Below are 20,962 nucleotides of genomic sequence, written 5' to 3'. Positions count from 1 at the left end.
ATTCCTTATCCCTGCAGCCCTTGTGACAGGAGTTGAAGAGCCTTGAGCATCTCCAGAGCCAGGCAGGGCACACAAACACGTGTAACTGTGTCAGGGAGAGGGCTCAGCTCCTCCTTTGTCAGGTACCCTCGTTAACGGCGGCGGCTTTGTGGCCATTCTTAATTACGGTCGTAATTTGATTCCTACATCCATTGTGGGTCCGGAAAAACAGGGCTTTAAACTACAGTAATTAGCCTGCTCTAGTGACTGACTCGGAGTGCAAGCACATCCCAGCCATCATCTGGAGATGGGAATTCTTAAAATACACAGCCATTTGTTTCCAAAACTAGACAGCTCATTTTTCAGCTCTCATTCATGCAAGTGAAGTGGTCAGCAAGATAATAATGTTTCTCTTTCTGTTAAAGATAACATAATTTAAATGGTGCCCACCTCAGAAACAAAGTGCTGGGGACTGGCATAAATTTCTATAGTTAATCATACGGAGAAATGAAGTTTTGACACAATTGCTGAATGATAAATTGAAGTAATGCTCTGATTCTCATTAGTGATGCACCCCATGTCACAACAAAGCTGGGCAATATCATCTGTAACTTTTACAGTGATGGCAGTTTCCAGGTCAGTCAAGGAAAAGATGACTCAATTTCACTCATAAATAAAAGAACATTTTGAGAAATCAATAAATACCATCCTCAAGCAAACCACATCCAACACTGTGGAATTGCAGGTGTCTTTAATTTTGGAGAGGAATAGTTCTGAGGACAGAGTAGGGGAGGTTAAGGCTGCAAAGCATCACATGGCACAGTGGGTGAAGTTACCTCAGGTGAGAGTAGAGAGCACATATTCAACGTGGGGTCACAGGATGAAAACAAACATAATTTGATGGGAATGGGAAAGCAGGATCAGTAACAGCAGCATGAGGCAAGGCTGGATCCTCATCCCACCATGGAGGCTTCTAGAACCCCTGAAATTGCACTAAGAAAACGTTCCTTTTGGTGGGACCTGTGGAAAGCTACCTGTGCATTTTCCCTTGCTGACTCCTCCTCTCCACTGACAGCCAGAGCTCCAGCCTACAGCTAAAGTACTGCAAGCACATGAGAACTGAGGGGGAATTTCTTCATGGAGAGGGTGGTCAGGCATTGGAAGGGGCTGCCCAGGGAGGTGCTGGAGTGCCCATCCCTGCAGGTGTCCAAGGAACCACTGGACGTGGCACTCAGTGCTCTGGGCTGGGGGACAAGGTGGGGATCGGGCACAGCTTGGACTCCAAGGTCTGGGAGGGCTTTTCCAGCCTCAGTGATTCTGGGATTCTGTGATGAGATATGGTTAAATTTTTGCATAGCACTGACAGGGAAAGCCACAGGGCAAGCATTCCCTGTAAATCCAACTCCCGTTATTTGTGTGTTCGTGTACAATTGTATTTCTGACCAGGAATGGGACAGCACTCCAAATGCAGGCCTGGCCCCAGAGGCTGGTCAGTGCTAGGAGAGTCAAAAATCACCGAGAACACCATAAATCCAAGGTGTGAGTCAGTGTCTGGGGAAGAGAACGGGCTTTCCTCCGTGCCCGATCCCAGGATCTTACATTGCCATCTACGGGCTGCTCCCGGCAGCTCCCGCTGATTCCCGGTCCTGGAGCTCCCACCTGCACCAGCTGACATGAAAAGGAGCTATAAAACATTTTGGGAAATTCTTTTTAAAATACAGAGGAAAATATTCGATCCATTGCCCACGTGGCCTGTCATTTCCAGAGCAGGCTGGTGGATCTGCAGGGAAACGAGGACAAGGATACACCATCACCAGAATTTCCTGGGAAGTGCATAGTACACATTGACACTACATATATACTCATAAAAATATTTATGCAGCATTTCTTTGGCTGGAATATTGGCAAGAGACTTTTTTCAAAAGGCTAATGCAACTTTATCCGACTAAAGTTAACAAACTTCAAGGTCACAGGAGGCAATGTAAACACCTCCATCTCTTGTACAGGAGCAGTCTGGTAAGGAAGCAGTTATGGTTTTATGTGTAAAAGAAATTATAGAATCTACAGGAAAGAAAGTCATCTAATTGAAGATGAAAAGGCATCTATAGTGTTTTAATTAGTTCAAATAATTGTCACACCTGTTACCTCCCACTACTACGGTAATAAAATGAAACCGAGAGCAGAGTTTAAAAACCATGTTTGAAATGGAGAATATGCAAGTCCTGGAAATGAATTCTATAGATTCTCCCTAACGTGGGTTTGTCACAGCACCTGAACACGCCCGTCCTCCAGGTGTGCACATACACACCTGTACATAAAAATACACATAGAAAAAAAACAAGTTGAAAAACTTTAATTTACTATTTTAAGAATTTCAAACCCTTACACAGTGAAGTTAGAAATCTGTTTCCCAAAATAAGAACTTTTAGCAGGGCCTGTAGCAATGGGACAAGGGGTAGCAGATTTAAACTACAAGAGGGTAGATTCAGACTAACTATAGGGAGGACTTTTATTACAGTAAGGGTGGTGAGGCCCTGGCACAGGTTGCCCAGAGAAGCTGTGGCTGCCCCATCCCTGGAAGTGTCCAAGGCCACGTTGGATAAACTTGGAGCAACCTGGGCTAGTGGAAGGTGTCCCTGCCCATGGCAGGGGTTTGGAGCAAATGATCTTAAAAGGTCCCTTCCAACCCAAATCATCCTGTGATTCCATGGTCCCTTTCACCACAGGTGAATGCCCCCTTGTCTAAGAGAGTTCATTTCCCAGTCAAATATCTACAGAGCCATTTTAAATTTGGAAATAACCTTTCTTTGCAGGCAGGGATCTGGTCTCTTAGCAACAGCACGAACACCTCGCGAACCAAACTACGGCTTCCTGGCACAGCAGGGCCTTGTGCCATGGGCAGGGAGAAGCCACAACAACTTCCAACTGCTGGATCCTTCCTGCAGTGACTGATGGAAAAGGGGCAGGGCAGCAAATCCCACAGTGAATCCCCCCATCAAGGCCCTGGTGGAGGTCGACAGCTGGACCATGGACAGTGTGTTCCAGCCTGGATTGCTCTGCCTCAGCTGTGTTTCCCAGATGTTGGTTCTGGCTAAAGATGCGGCCTGACTCTGGCTTTCAACAGATACCATCATTTTAAGTAGCCCTAATGCAAACCAGGAATAGCTTCTTCTCTGGCTGGGAAACTTGTACCACAGCAGGACTGGACTGAATGTTATCATTGTGCTTTTCTGATAAGATTCAGATGACAGCCATCATTTTGGAGGGAAGCTATTTTTTGTTCTTAGCATGAGCATGAGATATTACAATTGCAAGCACTTCACAATAAAAAGAACAAGAGGTCAGAGCAGCACCATCACATGGATATATTTCAGTTGGCTTTGACTATCAGCTGAATCAGTCACCTGAAATATATTGCGGAGACAAGATCAAACAAACCTGTTCAATGATAAAAGTCCAGAGAACAGGCAAAGAGGGCATTTTCCCTTCCCTTTGCTGCTGTATGGAGAGTACAGAGTGTGCAGCTGTATGGCACAATACAGATTAGAATGGACTTGTGCTCTAAATGACCAAGCTTTTATCATTGCAATACCCCCCTGCCTTGTCTAAGTCACATAACCCACGAATTTGAGCTATTAGAACTGTTCTAGAACAACATGCTTATTAAATTGCTTCCTTGGAATCTGGTCACTGGGGGCACAGTGGGCACATAGCAGAGACTGGGCAAAGAGTGACTTGCCCAGGAGTGCAGCCAAAACTTAGCAGAAACTCAGCATTTCTTCTCTGTCTTTTGCCTTGTCCGTGAAACCATTGCCCTTCTGGACAACCGAGTTATTGGAGGAGAAAGCTCTGGGAAATCTTTCTGTCTCCTTCCTAACCAGGCCTCTAATCAAGTACTGCTTTTCCTGCACAATATTTATTACCCCAGCAAGATACTGAAGCTGCAGTGTGAGGCAAGGAAAGGAGTTGGTATATTTAACCAAGTAACACAACCCACAGAGGGTTTGTATCACAAGCCAACTCATGTGTGTGTTCTCCTGCCATTCACATTGCTAATTGTGCTCAAATTTTTCTGCCCTAATAGACGTTAATATTAATCTCCATTTTATTCTATTTTCCTTGTCTTCTTTCAAAAGAGCTGTACAAAACCAGCTCTTTCTAAGCTTGAATTGCCTCTCACAGCTTGGGGAATGCCGTGGTTTATTAACTTGCAGTGCCACCTAGCACACAGCTTTCACATTATTTTTTTCTGTCTTTTCACAAAGCTCCAGATTTTCATATGAAAAAACCCCCCACAATCTTGTGTTTGGAGTATTTTAAGCATCTAGTGCAAAGGTTTGTTTTGAACAGCTAAGTTTTTATTAGAAATTATGCTTTCTAAGAGGATAATAATAATCAAGATGCTCACATGCCTAAAATTCTGGTGTGCGAACTCTGAGGACTAGTTTTGGCTACATCCCTTATATAATTGTCTACAAATACCTCTGTTAATTGTTAGGGGATTTTTTTCTTTTAAATCCTACACTTTGATAGCAGGTCAGTGATGAATTTATTGGGGTTTTGGGATAATAGAGACTCCTGCCAGATTATCAAGGCACATTAGTACAATGTCTGCAGACATGTTTAAGACTGGTCTGCAAGCTTGACCAGCTCAATTTGCTTTGCCTTAAAATACCACCCATGGCCCAGGAATAAACAAGATTAGAAACGAACTCTGCAGCCATCCCAGAAAGCAACACGTGGGAGACATTAAAAGGCAGCAGTTCAGCCCAAATGCTGCAGCCACTGTGGATCCCCTCAAACCTTGAGGTGGGAGCTGTTCCTGTGCCAAATCCTAGAAAGGCATTTAAAGATAATATTACCAAGCAGGCAAAAGGCAACCTTGTGACATCGAGGGAAGGACAAGGAGATAAACCCCCTGTGCTGCTCGACCTTCTCCCTCCTGGTAACACATCCCAGAGCAGCCACATCAGAGCTCCTTGGCCAAAGCACCTTCTCTTCACCCACAATGGCAACACCCACCAATATTTTGACAGTACTTTGGCAGCACTACAAAATCATAAAGTTTTATTGCATCTCTTAGAATTTCTAAGTGGAGTTTCTCTAACAGTAGAGAAACCACCAGGTGTTTTATGGAGCTCAAGAATTAAAGTACGTCAAAATAAAAGATAAATTTGCAATAATAAGAATGGTTTGGGCTTAGATATGATTTTATGATCCTTGATTTTTCAGCTTATCTTCAAAGAGCCCAGCACTGCTGAGGGCTGTATTTACAGGATGACCTGTGTATCAGTTCAGTAAGCCAAGGGGAAAAAAATTAAAATAAAATTAAATAAAATAAAATGAAATTAAATTAAATTAAATCCCTAGCATGCAAAGAATGACATTTGACAAGCACTATAGACCCCAGTTTATCTGAGAGATGTGGAAGATGTTTCCATATCTGCTGAGGATTTAATTGCTATCCTAAGTCAAGGAAGATAATATTTTTTTTCAAAGAAACCTACATTTTGCATACTCCCTTGAGAGTAGAACTGAGCCACCAGTTCTTTCCCTCCTCTGTATTGTATGGCCCAATTAGTTCTGTAAAGAAGTCTATGTAAAAATCACAGATGTATATTTTAGATGCTGCACTCCTGTAAGAGCTTTGGACATTAGTCCCTGCAGAATGGCAGGAACGGTCTTCCCAAAAAGCCATTTTAATAGAAAAGATCCTTGAAAGTTTGCCTCTCATCAGCCCGAACTGATGCATTTACTTTTTTTTTTTTTTTGCCAGTTCTGATATCAGTCTGGTTTGGGTCCATTTTCATTCATCCTTATCACTGTGTTTCCACAGAATTCTCCAGAACCTTCACGTGTTGACTGTTTTCTATAAAGCACAAAGACTCACGGTCTGGTTTCCTGCTTGAAAATGAGCTAAAAGAAACTCAGGTTTAAATTTGCTACAAAATATCCTCCTCCTTCTGTCCCAGAATTTGTAAACACCTGCTGCTAAATGTTTAATCAGAGTCACAGAATATCCTGAGTTGGAAGGGATCCTCAAGGATCAGAGTCCAACTCCTGCTTCATAGTTTAATGAGTCCTGGGAAGGCATGAGAACACCAGCAGAGAACATTTCAGGACAACACACAGGCAAAACAAGCTGTAACAAAGGAGAAGACTCAAATTTAGAATCCAAGTCTTTCCCTTCTCTCCTTGGGGTCCCCTTGCTGGAATGACTGGAAAGGAGTCCCTTTTTCAGGGCAGATGGGTGTGTGACACTCCCCACTGTGGGGAGTTCAGAATTACTGCTACTGCTGCCTTTAGTGTGCCAGTCTCTCCTTGACATCACAGCAAAGACAGAAAAATGAAAACACAGGTCAGGCATTTCAAACAAGTCCCTCTGGTTTCCAAATCCCAAAAGAGGAACCTACCAGGACCTAAACATTCTGACTGAGCTGAGCCTCCACTGTCCACCTGAAAAGCACATCCACAAACACTATAACTTAGTTTATAAGTCATGTCCTCCCCCACTTTCATTGTCCTTTAAACTGTGAGATACAACTTTGTTCATAAATTCACATCCCTGTTTCCTTCACAAGACTGTCATTGCCAGAACCATGGCATCTTATAATAAAGCAGGAGCGTGGCTGTTCTCAAATTTACTTTACTAAAATATACCTTTTCAACTACTAATTATAATGGAACTATTCTTTTTCTTTTTTTTCTCCCCCTGGTACAATGTGAAGATTAAGTCGTGACAGGTGTTTTTTTCCTCATTGGGAAGTAAAGAAATCCATACCTTAATTAATATAAGGAGATAATTACTATGCTGAAGTGAGGAGGCCTCAGGCAGCTCTGTTGAGAAGCTATTTATTTCTCTTTCTTTTCATTCAGTTCAACTACAGATACTTCTCAGATGTGCAGAGCTCTCCATGCCAGCAAGCCAATAAAATAAACAGGGAGATACAATTGCCAAACAGGGAGAAAACTTAAGAAATAGGTCTTTGTCCTTGCAGGAGGGAGGATAAATATGTATATTTTCTTCTCCCCTCCCACCCCTTATCTCTCAACCTCTGAAATCTAAGCGCTGACAAAAGCATTTTCCGTCTGTTTTACAAACTTTCTGGGGTCAGACTTACATCTTATTAACAGTCAATCTCAGTTTCTCTATTCAAATTGGAGAATCCACTTTTTTGTTGGCCCACAAGTGGGGACGGCTGGCTCTGGAAGTTCTTAGCAGAACCCCCTCGCTGTAGGTGCTGTTCTCTGCCAAAAAATACACAAGGTTCCTACAGAGAACTAAAAGATGTTGACCACAATGGTCTCATCACTGCTGCCTTGGCAATTCCCTGTGACAGATTAGTAGTGCTACAGATCAGCTAGAGATTAACAGTTATTTTTTTTTAAATTGCTTCATGCACTGTTTCCATCTATAAAGGATTTTGGAGATTGAGTAAAAACATGATCCCTAAGCTTTGTCATTTTCAGGTTACAATTAGTAATTAGGAGCCATTCTCAATCATTACATGCACAATTCAGTGGTTATACCAAGTCTTTACTATTAAATCATAACCAAGAAACACATTTCTCTTCCATTCCCATGGACAGATTCACATCTTTATAAAAATAATCAGGCATCTAGAAAAATACACAGTGTTTCTGGAAAAAAAAAGTAACATAAGCAACATGGTATTTCTGTTTTTAACATGAAATACAGTCATTACTGTATTTCAGTAATGAAGAGAAGATGAAAACCTATGGAACCTACTAGGAAAACATGTGGGTTTTTTCCCCATAAATTTCTAATACTGAGGGAATGTTGGATCAATTTTAGTGGCCCAAGCCATGAGCCCCCCTTTAATATCCTTTGCTAACAGAGAACCAGATTCTTTGGCAGGTAGCTCCTGCAGGATTTTTACAGCCTTCTGGGAATCATTTCCCAATTTGCAAACAACATACACAGGAAGAGATGCTTGGTCATTAGTTCTCTGCTTTTCTTCGCAAATTCTTTTTTCTAAGTACTCCAGCTGTTCTTCATCCTTCTCTTCCAGTTTACTCAGCGGGATGTGGACGGCGTGTCCCAGGCGGCAGATATCCACCTCCACCTGCGGCCGGACATCCAGCAGCACGTGAGGGACTTTGTCATCCAGCACCTTCTTGTACTGCTCTACCGAGATCCTGTCTTTGCTGGGCAGCAGATGCAGAGTCCGGCACTTGTCGGTGGCAGAAGACCCACAGAACGCCTCGTAATCCTGCAGGCAGGTGACGGTGGGGCTGTCCCCGCACACGGCACAGTCTGGTTTCTTTGGTCTCAGCTTGATGTTGCGAAACCTCCCCTCGAGGGCGTCGAACACGAGCATGAAGTGGTTGAAGGAGGAGCCCATTCCCGAGGCGATCTTGAGCACTTCCAGGGCCTGGATGCAGCCGATGATGCCGGGCACGACCCCCAGCACGCCCCCGTCGGCGCAGCTGGTCACGGTGTGGGGCGGGGGCGGCTCGGGGAACAGGCAGCGGTAGCAGGGCCCCCCGCGGTAGTTGTACACGACGAGCTGCCCCTCGAGGCGCAGGGCGCTGCCGGACACCAGCGGTTTCCCCGCCAGCACACACGCGTCGTTCACCAGGTACCGCGTGGGCGCGTTGTCGGAGCAGTCGGCGACAATGTCGTACTGTCGCACGAGGCGCAGCGCGGAGCGCGGGCTCAGCGCCCCGCAGTAGGGCACGTACTGCACCGCCGAGTTCAGCCGCCGCAGCGCCGCGGCCGCCGAGGCCGCCTTGGGCCGGCCCCGCCGCGCCTCCCCGTGCAGCACCTGCCGGTGCAGGTTGCTGGTCTCCACCACGTCGTGGTCCAGCAGCCCCAGGCGGCCCACGCCCGCCGCGGCCAGGTACTGCGCCAGGGGACAGCCGAGCCCGCCGCAGCCCACCACGAGCACGGCGCTCCGCGCCAGGCGCAGCTGGCCCCGCACGCCGAGCTCGGGCAGCAGCAGCTGCCGGCTGTACCGCGCGATCTCGGCCGCGCTCAGCGCCGCGCGGGGCGGCAGCGGGGGCAGCTCAGCAGGGAAGGCGCCGGCCCCCTCCGCATCATCATCATCGTCACCATCATCGTCCTCGGCGCTGCCCGCGTCCCCCCGCGCCAGCAGGTCCCGCAGCCCGCGGTCTCCATCCTCCTCCTGCTCGGCATCCCCCAGAGACACCTCGGCCGCCAGCCGCTCCCGCGGCCCGCGGGCTCCATCCTCCTCCTCGTCCCGCTGCTGCTCGGCGGTGTCCCCCCGCGCCAGCTCAGCCTGCAGGCGGTCCCGCAGCCCGCGCAGCTCCCGCTCCCGCCGGCGGATCTCGGCCCGCAGCCGCGCCGCCCCCGCGCCCGCCATGGCCGCGCCGCTTCCTCCTCCCGCCCCGCCCCGCCCGGCGCGGCGGCGCTTCCGCCGGGCCCGCGTCACTGCCGACATGGCGGCGCCGCGCCCCCAGCGCCTGTCGGTGCTGCTGCCCACCTACAACGAGCGGGACAACCTGCCGCTCGTCGTCTGGCTGCTGGTGCGCACCTTCCGAGACAGGTACGGGCGCTGCGAGGGGAGCGGCAGGGGCTGGCGGGCAGCGGGGCCGGGCTGCACCCCCGGTGTGGCGGCGGGCGGGGCGAGCAGGGACAGCGGTGTCTGTAGGGCCGGGGCTGCACGGCCGTGACACCCACACGGGGATGGCACAGGTCCGGAGGGCAGGAACATCGCCCGAACCCGGAGTGAACTTCAGAATCGCAGAATTCCAGAATCACTGAGGTTGGAAAAGCCCTCCCAGACCGTCGATTCCGAGCTGTGCCCGATCCCCACCTTGTCCCCCAGCCCAGAGCACTGAGTGCCACGTCCAGTGGTTCCTTGGACACCTCCAGGGATGGGCACTCCAGCACCTCCCTGGGCAGCTCCTTCCAATGCCTGACCACCCTCTCCATGAAGAAATTCCTCCTGATGTCCAGCCTGAACCTCCCCTGGCACAGCCTGAGGCTGTTCCCTCTCGTCCTGTACCTCCTTCCTTGGGAGCAGAGCCCGACCCGACAGCGCGGCTCTGACCCCACAAAATCACTGCTCTGGTTCTCAGCTTCCCGCCCTTCACAGGGATTTAGGAAGGGAAACGGGATTTTCCGTTTGTTCATTGAAAAATAATTCTCATTTCAGTGGAATCGATTTTGAAATTATCATCATTGATGATGGAAGCCCAGATGGGACACAGGAAATCGCTGAGCAATTGGAAAAAATATACGGATCAGATAAAATTGTGAGTTGTGTGTTCTGTAATTTTTTCCCCTAAAAATGAAAGGTAAACTTTAAAATATTTTTGTACCTTGAAAACAGCAATTTTTAAGGTGTCACTAAAATGAATTAAAAACTGTACTTCAAGTAATATATGTGTCTTTTATATTTTCTGCAGCTTCTGAGACCCAGACCAAGAAAGCTGGGCCTGGGTAAGTCCTCATTAACTCTAATTTAGTAATATAAAAAATGTGCTGTATACTTTGATTGATCTAGTGCATAAAGGTCCAGAAAAAAATCACAGTAAAGTCCCAAAGCAGAAATTTATGTTTTCATCAAGTTGTTTGCAAGCAAACAAGGTTAAAAGTATACACATAAAAATCCCAGTGTGTTTATAAAATGTTTCCCACAACTCCATACCTGCTCCTTTCCCTCCCACCCTCATTCCCTGAGCACAGAATGAGGGTTTGAACTGTCAGGGATATTTGGAGGCTGAGTCCTATTCTAGTTTTAGTGCCTGTAGTGCTTTTGTAAATGAGATTGCAGATAGTGACCCACTTCTGCAGTCAAGTTTCTTTTGCATTTCTGGTGCTGTGGAACTTGCCAGTGCTTATGTTTATAAAATCCAGGGCTGAAATCATCGGGAAAAGGAATAAGAATTTTAATATTTATCCACTAACATGTTATTTAAAATAATTTAGGAGTTTTTACTTGATTGTTTTCTAGCAGAGATTTTAGAAAATGAAGGGAAGACTGCACATGGCTGGAAGATTGCACATGTTAAAGTAGTGAGGGAAATATTTCTGTGCTGTTTTCACCAGGCACTGCTTACATTCATGGAATGAAGCATGCCACTGGGAATTTCATTGTCATTATGGATGCTGACCTCTCTCACCATGTAAGTCTGCATTTCATGTACCGTGGGCTTAGTCTGTTAGAATTAAACTTTCATTGGTTGGTTTTATTTTAACCCCCCCACACCTTTTGTCTTTTCTGATCTGTTTTCCTTCTATTTCAGCCAAAATTTATTCCAGAGTTTCTCAGGTAGGTGCCAATTGTAGTATGAAAATGCAAGTTGATCTTTATAAATTATTTATGAACTCCTGTGTGAAATTCTGTGCCATAGTGGGTAAAAGGTAATTATAAGATTCCCTGAAATAGCTCTTTTTAAGAAAACAATTAACAAGTGTCTAAATAATGCTTATAACCACCCTAATTACTGCTTTCCTCTCTTCTCTATTTGCTTATTTAAAAGTTTGTAAACTTCAGATTTTGTACTAAAAGAGTGATTGTCCTTACTTTGAAATTTGTACTTTGAAATATTCCTCCTGTTTTTCTGATAAAACCAATTGTTTATAGAAAGCAGAAAGAAGGCAATTTTGATATCGTATCTGGAACAAGATATAAAGGAAATGGAGGGGTATATGGCTGGGATTTGAGGAGAAAATTAATCAGGTTGGTATTTTTCAGATATTTACAGTTAAAATTGTTATTTATAAATAATAATTACAAACACTCCATCCACATGAGCTGAACTGAGTCTTTAGTCAGCAGAACTGCTGTACCTGCTGGGCACTGCAAAATCACATTAAATACTACAAGTGTGCTCCACTGGCAAATTGTGTGGATCAAATCCACCAGGAAAGGATGAAATGACGTGGCTGGGCTTGAGAAATGGGTTGGAGCAGTGGACAGATTGGCAGTGGACAGCTGGGACAGCTCCAGTTCTGTCATCCAGAGAGTGAGCTGAGACTGTGACTCTTTTGTCAAGTTTAAAATAACGTTTGGGTGGCTGTAATGGTCCTTCCCCTAAGCAGAGAATCCCTTGCTAAACTCCTCTGGTGACACTCTGGTGGTTTTCCATACCCAACTCTCACATTTGTCCAGGAAGCATTTTTATTCCCCACTTACAGTGTGTGTCAGTCAGAAGAAAAATGTTGCTTTGATGGTTGTCACATTCATTTCTTTTAATTGTATGTGTAGACAGTTCTTCCATAAAAAAAACAGGTTATAAACCTAATTTCTAAAAATCCTTGTTTTTTCATAGAGGAGTTCAATAATCTACTGATTATCTGCTTTTGAAAAACAAAACGTTGGGTGTTTGATTTCAAGATTCTATAATTTATTAATCAAATCTAGCAATGAAAACACACTAGAAATCTAATTTTCTTCATATGAAGCAATAGAAGTTTTGTTGGGTTTTGGGGGGGGGGGGGGATGATTTGTACTTATTTTTTAGAAATTCTGCTTGATCTTTGGGAATTGTGTGCTGGGCAACTCTGACATTCACATTTTCTTTCCCAGCCGTGGTGCCAATTTTCTGACTCAGGTTTTGCTGAGACCAGGAGCATCAGACCTCACAGGGAGTTTCAGGTATGGCTCTGGTTTGCAATTAATAAAGTTCATTGGAAATTAAGAAATTGCTGAACAAGGAACTGGAGTAAGAACAGCCCCTCTTTACTGAGGGCTATGAAATCTGTTTGGGAAGGGTGGAAGAAATAGTGGACTAGGTTGCAAGAACTGCTGCTCCTATGGCTTTGTTAAAGATTTTATAAATAGTAATGAGATGAGTGAGGGATTGCCGTTGAGATTCCCACACACTGCCTTGATTTCCAAATTTCAGAAAATTGTGCTTCAGGTTTCGTTTTCTTTGTAACTGTTTGCAGGTTGTACAGAAAAGAAGTCTTACAGAAACTCATGGAGAAATGTGTTTCTAAAGGCTACGTCTTCCAGATGGAGATGATTGTTCGGGCCAGGCAGTTGGGATACACCATTGGAGAGGTACAGGACAAGTTTGATAAGGATCTTGTGCTTTTGTGTAAGGGGACACACAGATTACTGAATTTCGTGTGCTCCCAAGAAGCAGCCAAGATTTTCAAACTAATATAAAGTTCTACATGTGTAGAACTCTCCTTTTCCAACTTTGCCAGGTGAATACCAGACCTGAATTTCCAGTTGCTTATTCCCCTGGCTGATAAGATTCTGAGATCCCTCCCTCTTCCTGTTGCCACTCCTTTAGCTGCATACAATTTTACAAAGTTCTTCATATTCAGAAGTCATCTCCCAGCCAGGGGTGAGGCTGAGCTGTTCTATGGTGGTGGGGGATTTGTGCTTCCTGGGGCACTGACTCAAAGGTACTGAATTAACAAAGAAAGTGCTGGAGGTTGATTTTTAAGCCCTCAGGCTTCAAACATTGAAGCTGTTCTGACTACCTACCATCCAGCCACCAAGTAATGTCTTAGGATCATCTTTAGAGGTGATAAACCAAATAACTTCATGCTCCTCAGCCACTGGGAAGAACTGACACAAAGGAAGCCAGCTTGCCTTGTTCCCATGTCTGAAAATGCTGTAGTTCAAAGGCCATTCTTTTGTGTAGAGAATCTCTGATTATTTAGGTTTTGAACTTTAAAAATAGTTCTGCTTGTTTCAACAGGTTCCTATTTCATTTGTGGACCGTGTCTATGGAGAATCCAAACTGGGAGGCAATGAAATAGTCTCCTTCCTAAAGGGGCTCTTGACCTTGTTTGCCACAACGTGATAGTTTGTCCTAAATTCACTTTTTTAGTCAAACATTTTCTGACATCTGTGTAGTTTTTATTATATAACAGCAGAAGCTTGATAATCTCTGTGGTGACCAGAAGACCTGCTATAAGCTACCAATTAAACAAACCACCAACAATAAATTAAATCCACTGTCTCCCAGAATGTTCCTTCCAAAAGAAATTAACTGTATGTTAAACTAAAAACTAATAAAGGCTAATGATTTTCTATTTTTGTAAAAACAATGAAGTCTTAATAAAGAACACAAAGCTCAATGATCTTTTGCATCTGGAAATGAATCATTATTCAGCAGAAACTAATGAGGATTTTGAAATGAAGACAAGCAAGGACAGAAAAAAAACCAACCCAATGGAATTTCTTATCTTTGTTCTGTGGTTTGTAGATATTAATTTAAATGCATGTCCTTTAAATTAGTGTCCTTTCTTTCCTCAGCACATGTCTTAAAGCAGCTACATGTTTCTACAGATCTGATAACACCTTGTGTAGTTTAAGAGTTAATACAGAGTACAGTGATTTGTTCCTAGACTGGAAAGAAGGAATATTCTTTGGATAAGAGAGAGAACTGTATGTGGAATAATTCTGTATTCTGTGTGTTGGTCCAGAAGCAGATGAGTCCCTTTTCTTACCTCCTTTAGAAACTAAATAGTTTTGGAGTCTGTACAACAGGAGCCTGGCACCTCATAAAGTTCAGGGTAACAGAAGACCCAGTTCACCACACTGAAGATATTTGAGATTTTTTTTTCTTTTGTCAAATAACAAATTGCAATCTAAAGTCTGTATTTGCTCCAGATCCTGTGGAAGGAAACACAAACGGAGCAATACTAGTTTTTTTCATGGTTTAATAGAGCCAGAACTCAGAAATTCCAAAGCCCTTGCAATCAAATGTGCATTGGGGAGGAGGGTGACATTATTCTGATAATGGCTTTATAGATATGAAAAATGATGTCCTTTGTTGGGGGGCAGGGGTGGATTTTTCTCTGGGTACCTGTATCAGAAAATTAATGATAGGAGAGGAGAAGCGACAAATGTCTTGAAAATGCTGCCTATTTGGTTTATGTTTGTCTGCATTCCTTTAGCACATCAGATACAGTTGTTGCTATTTGAAAAAGAAATTTAGAAAGTCTGTAGATAAATGATAAATTCATATTTCAGATAGTCTTTTATCACATTGATAAAAATAAGTAAAACTTTAAAACAAAGATTATTTCCTAGTGGGCTGCTTTAGAGCTCTTCCTTTGTTCTTTAGTGGAGTTGTACAGATTCAGTTTCTCCTTTTCTGACTATTCAGAGCAAATGTTTCATATTTCATTCGCTTAAAAATAATAAATAACAAAAAATGTAGCTGTAAGTTTTCGAATCTTCATGTAACTGGATCACAGTGACTGAACTGTACATTTTGTGACATTTGCCTGTAATTTTTCCAAATATGTATAATTTAATTTGGTGCAGACTAATCAGATCTAATAATATGTGCAGAGTTATGTCTCTGGGTCCACAGGGGCACTGAGTCTCCAGTAAGAGGTTTCATCTATTTGTATTTCATTTGGAGGTTTCATGGCAAGCCCCAATATTTTAAGTTGAAAACAGGTACAAAGTTTTTAATGACTAAATAGTGAGGGTTTATATGTTTATTTAAATTTACAAGATGCTGATCATTTGCTAGAATGCAAATTGGGGAACAACAGCAGAAGGATGTGGAGCTGCTGGAGCGAGTCCAGAGGAGGTCATGGAGATGCTCCAAGGGCTGGAGCCCCTCTGCTCTGGAGCCAGGATGGGAGAGCTGGGGGGGTTTCCCTGGAGAAGAAAAGGCTCTGGGGAGACCTGAGAGCCCCTTGCAGGGCCTAAAGGGGCTCTGAGAGAGCTGGAGAGGGACTGGGGACAAGGGCACATAGTGATAGGAAAAGGGGAATGGCTTCCCACTGTCAGAGGGCAGCTTAGATGGGATATTGGGAAGGAACTCTTGGCTGTGAGGGTGGGGAGGCCCTGGCACAGGTTGCCCAGAGAAGCTGTGGCTGCTCCATCCCTGGAAGTGTCCAAGGACAGGTTGGACGGGGCTTGGAGCAACCTGGGCTAGTGGAAGGTGTCCCTGCCCATGGCAGGGGGTGGGATTAAACGAACTTTAGGTTGCTTCCAACCCAAACCATTTCATGATTCTGTGTTCTCTATTCTTGTTCCCATTTTCCCTTTCCTATTACTTTACAGACCCTACTTGTCCTCTCATCATACTCAGTCTTGCCTTTTTCATGTCCCCAGAGAAGCCACACTACACTTGCCATTCTCCAAGTGTTACTAGCAGACTGTAGTAGAACAGCAGTTCTATGATCTTTAGAGTTCAGGTGCTTAGAACTCCATACAATATCTTAAATATTCATGTACTAGGGATTTATAAAGTGGCATTTAAATTCTCAGTTCCTTTCTTAATACCATTGCAATTCTCTACTTGCCTTGTTTTGGCCACCACGAAACACTGACTTGACATTTACAGAGAATTTTTCATTTTATGTCCCTGGTTTTACAGTTCTACATAAATCAGCTTTTCTTAATTACATCCATATTCATTTCCTATGAAGGCACAAATACTTTGCTAATGCACTTTCTCTGTTATACTTTCTCAGGAATCTGTGTCTGCAAGCACTCAATCATTTGGCAAGAACAGGAGCTTTAATTGCTTCCTGGCTCAAATCAGTGTATGTCATGGATATATTTGGTTGGGCATGTTTAATGAAGGGAGGAAGAAGGTAACTCACATTTCAGTTTCCCCTGAGCAGATTCAGGTCTGTGATTCACAAGGCCAAGCAGTTCAATCCCTCTGACCCAGACCATTGGGATCCTGAAGCTGGGACAAAACCACCTCAGACACCCAAGGTTAATGTGCCCAAGAGAATGTGAAACCAGGACCAAAGCGAGATCCCTGCCTGTTTGGGTGAGGGTTTGTCTGATCTGAGGTTGGAAGGAGCTGGCTTCTGTTTTGGTTTGGCTTCTCTGTGAAATCTTTATGAGGCTCTAATCTGAGCCTGCAATAAGGATGTACCCAGCTGCCAATGCAAACACAATAATCAAACATATTTTCCAGTGGACTGTGTAGAAATCCAACCGCAAGGTTCCGCAACCTTCTGCATATCAACAGTAAAAAATAATGATGACTAATCAATAATATTTACTTAAGGGTCTATCAGGATTCCAAGCATAAGCGTGGATTGAAATCTTGGCACAAAGGAATGAAATGACAGATTGCCTGCTCAGTTCAATACATGGGTGACTTCAGCAACAGATTTCAGGGGCTGGCATTCCAGAGCTGCAGGCAAATGGTAATATTGGGAGCAGTAGGAACAGGGGATGTGCAGAGGAGAGGAATCCTTATCAAACTTTTCATTGTTTATGACATTACCTCCACTTCATGCTGCAGAAGACACGAGTAAACAAGGTAACTACTGGCAAAACACAGAAACTTTATGAGCATCATCTCTTCCTCTGTTCCTGCCACATTTTATCTTATTTCTCCAGACCTTGTGGCAATTTGTAACTTTCTTACAGACTGTGATTGTTACTGTTCAGGAGGAAATACATTGAAACTCGGGAGAGAAGACCAAATTGCAACTTTTAATCCAAAATTAGATCTGAAAACTCAGCCCCAGAGAGAGATTTCAACAAAGCAGCAGAGGGCAAAGAGCATAAAATGAAGTGTTATCCCTGCAAGGGTAGTTGCACTGACTGTTCAACAAACTGGTACCAAAGGTGCATCATAATAAATAAACACCACCTTCACCACCTTGTGTTTGGCTCACAGACTTCTTTCCTGTTCTGACTTTCTGCAAACATGTCACGCCCCAGCAGGTGAACCCAGACAAAACCACAGCTGAGAACTTGTTTCCTGGGAAGCCGAGGGTGGTTCTCCAACACAGCTCCTCAGATGCTGTGCTCTCAGGAAGGGGAAGATCTGAGCACTAAAGGATGCTTGTGCTTTTGCTCCAGAGCAGGAAAGATGATGACTGAGCTCCTGCAGTCCCTGGGAATGCTTTAGGCTCTTTTGTCCCACTACATCTGTGCTGGGGGATCCCCAGGAAGGAATCAATCAGATTTACTCAGTACATGTGAAGCTCATGTCGTGACTGCAGCGTTTGGAGAGCTCCTACTTCTAGCCCAGGACCCATTCTGCCTGCCTTGCAAAGAAGGCACATGGTACCACTTCTGATGGGTGGATCCTGTCAAAATAATGACATTTCTTACTGTATAGTGCAGAGGACATGGAAAAGACAAGCTGCTGGGAAGTGATCAATGACAGAAGGACTGAAGTTCTAATGTTTTAGTTCTAATCAATGCCTCTCATGCAGTAAATCCTACCTGAGTGCAGCATTTCTGAAAGCACTGACAACTTGTAAGGTATCCACAGAAGTGTAGTTTGTCACATCACCCCCAAATGAGAGAATACTTGACTGACCAGCTTCCAAGAGAAATTAAGTTGCTACTTATGACAGACAAATTTCCTATTGGTCTGACTAAGGGACTTTCAAGTTATCCCAACCAACTAAGCAAATCTATCCTAAGCATCTCTAATCACAGACATGCTCAATAGGAGTATCTTCTGAAAAAAAACAAGTAGAAAAGGAGGGTACTCTGTGTCAAGGAATTGTTCTTCCATACTTTTATCCTGATACAGACTACATTTGGTTCCTTCCTTGTGATTTTTCCCAAAGCCAACTTCATGGAGGAAGGTTGGAGAATGCTGACAGATGATGAAGTGCCACAGCTCAGAAGGTGGGTGGCTTAGCGGGTCTTAAAGAGCATTGTGAGACCAGTGATCTTAATGCTGATTAACTGACTTGTAATTATTATATAATTAATTATGTGTAAAGCCATCAAGAGTTGTCTTAATTTTTTTGTGTTTGAATAAAAAATAAGCATAATACTGCTCCTAAACTAGCACAATTCTGCCCTGAATCACCACCACACATGCAATTAAACCTATTCAACTTTGGAGTGCTAATTGTCTCCCCTCTGGTGTGAGTGTTTAGTCTCCTACAATGCTGTGATTTTACTGATTTTTCTAGTGTGAGACACAATAACCACTTCTGTGATATAAAAAGTATATTAAAACTATTACTATCAACTTTTGCTTCATTTTGTTCACCTCACTCTGCACACACAGGAGAAAAAAGGAGAAAGTTCTCCTGCCTGGACTCCTATTGTTTGTGCTTGTGCTATTGTATCCTTTGCACAGATCTTCATGTTGTGTTCATTCCCTTAAATATGTATGAAATATAATTTCTACTTCCAATTGCATTATGATGTTCCTCTACACTCAGTTCCTCCAACCTTCAAACACTTCTGTTTTCTCAAATTCAACCCTCAGACCTGAAGGTCTCTGGATTGTTTTTCTGGAGTTGTTGTATTTTCTTTGTTTTAAGTGATGGTTCCAGAGTGGTCACTGGTAAAGCATAAATAAGAGTGTTGAAATAAGGTGCTTAAATTTGGGGTTGTGTGTTTTAGGCTGGCACAAACTGGCTCAAGCAGCCATGAAGTTGAGAGTTTCTGAACAGGGTCCTGACTTAACGAGGTTTCAGAAATGTTTTCCAACACTGAAGCCATCAAAGAAAAAGTATCTACTCTCAGAAGGCAAAATGATGTTGCTACAGAAAAACAAACCACCTTTCTTTGCTTTCCTCCTCGAGAAGTATTTCACACGTGTTGCAGAGGAACTTTTGAAGCACCTCAGTTCCAGGAGCCCTTTTAATGCCAAAGCACCAGCTTTGGTTTTGCAGGTAAGTTTTGTGCATTTCCACTTTTTTATTTACATTTCCATGTAGAACAAAGACTCCTTCAGTGACTTACTGACTCTTATATCCACTGATGAGAAGATGCCATGGAAGCATCCAGTGAAACACTGGTGTCACTTGCAGACAGCGACAAGCAACGGATTTCTACATCCCACTGAACGAGGAAGTGTCAAAGCAGCCTCCCAGACACAACAACATGTCACTAAATTCTTCATAAAAGCTATTTAAGTGAATTGTGATAAACAGCGTGCACACACTGCCAGGACATCAGCCACTTGAAGACGCAGGAGATCCTTGAGTTATACGAAGTCTCAGTAATTGGTGACAAGTTTTCTCTGCTTCTGCACTTCAGGTAATGCTTCAAACACGTGGACTTTCCTTTCTAGCATTGTAAGGCTGAACTCGAGTGTGTCGCTGAACCAGAAAGGGTTTGAAAGCTGAGGATGGAAGGATTACACTTTACCTCATCCTCCAAGTGCTCATGTCTTTCTGAAGTATCAAAAAACATCGTTCCCTTTCACTTCTGAAGGGTTTTTTACTGTGCTATAGAACTCAGCTTCTGTTGTTGAAGAGGTCTTGAGCAGACAGGTCTTCCACAAGGAAGAATTACATGTGGGGTCTTGTCCTGATCCATATGTTCCTGTTCCAAAAAGTGAAGTCCAGTGTCTCTGCACAGGTGTATGAGCACGTGTGCACAGGGCCCACAGGAACATGACGCACACACCTTTTGAGTGCTGCCTTGGCTTCAGGAAATTAACCCAAAACATGGAGAATTTGGGTGTGTCACACATGTCCTCTGATGCCTCTCCAGATTCCCTGACCAATCCCATCACACTCCAGGGCACATTTGGCAATGGGTGCCACTCACCCGACACCTCCTTCCCTCCCTCGGGCTGAGCCTGGGGCCTCCCCGGTACAGCCCTGGCCCTCCCGTGAGGGGTCAGGCTGGAAGGGCCCACAGGGGTCACCCGGTCCCACCTCCTGCTCCAGCAGGGCCATCCCAGAGCACATGGCACAGGATTGTGTCCAGATGGTTCTGGAACATCCCTAGCAAGGAGATTCCACACCCTCTCTGGTCTCTGTTCAGTGCTCAGTCAGTGCACAGGGAAGAAACTCTTCCCCATGTCCAGGTGGAACTTTCTGGGCATCAGTTCCTGCCCGTTCCTCGTGTCCCATTGCTGAGCCTGGTCCGTGCTCTGCCCCCTCCCTGCAGGCCCTGACACACATGGATGGGGTCCGCTCTCAGTGTCTCCCCTCGAGGCTGCACAGCCCCAGCTCCCTCAGAGATGGTCGGGTCCCCTCACCATCCTCACCGCCTCCGCTGGGCGGGCACGGCGGGTGCGGGGCCGCCTCGAGGCCGGTGCGAGGGACGGGCGGGAGTGGCGGGAGCACCGGTCCGGGCGGTGCGGGGTGCGGGGTGCGGGGTGCAGG

At 44.6% G+C, this 20,962-nt stretch overlaps 2 protein-coding genes across 3 annotated transcripts; one reads left to right on the top strand and one right to left on the bottom strand.

Annotated features, from left to right (window-relative positions):
* Positions 1-5,735: 5,735 nt before the first annotated feature.
* MOCS3 (molybdenum cofactor synthesis 3) lies at positions 5,736-9,404 on the bottom strand. The gene has a single exon (XM_032705294.1). It carries the CDS (start codon positions 9,402-9,404, stop codon positions 7,764-7,766), a length of 1,641 nt encoding a protein of 546 aa, XP_032561185.1. The 3' UTR covers positions 5,736-7,763.
* DPM1 (dolichyl-phosphate mannosyltransferase subunit 1, catalytic) lies at positions 9,375-14,016 on the top strand. 2 transcript variants are annotated; one of them, XM_032705200.1, is made up of 9 exons: positions 9,375-9,509; positions 10,122-10,221; positions 10,375-10,408; positions 11,018-11,094; positions 11,215-11,240; positions 11,556-11,651; positions 12,501-12,569; positions 12,863-12,977; positions 13,630-14,016. In XM_032705200.1, exons 1-9 carry the CDS (start codon positions 9,403-9,405, stop codon positions 13,732-13,734), a joined length of 729 nt encoding a protein of 242 aa, XP_032561091.1. In that variant the 5' UTR covers positions 9,375-9,402; the 3' UTR covers positions 13,735-14,016. The 2 variants fall into 2 exon arrangements, with proteins under 2 accessions (XP_032561091.1, XP_032561092.1); XM_032705201.1 differs by lacking the exon at positions 11,556-11,651.
* The last annotated feature ends 6,946 nt before the right edge of the window (positions 14,017-20,962 follow it).

Source organism: Chiroxiphia lanceolata, chromosome 17, assembly GCF_009829145.1.
Source record: "Chiroxiphia lanceolata isolate bChiLan1 chromosome 17, bChiLan1.pri, whole genome shotgun sequence".
Classification (NCBI taxonomy): domain Eukaryota; kingdom Metazoa; phylum Chordata; class Aves; order Passeriformes; family Pipridae; genus Chiroxiphia; species Chiroxiphia lanceolata.
The sequence above is the reverse complement of the archived record's forward strand: the minus strand, read 5'-3'. Positions and strand labels throughout refer to the sequence as shown.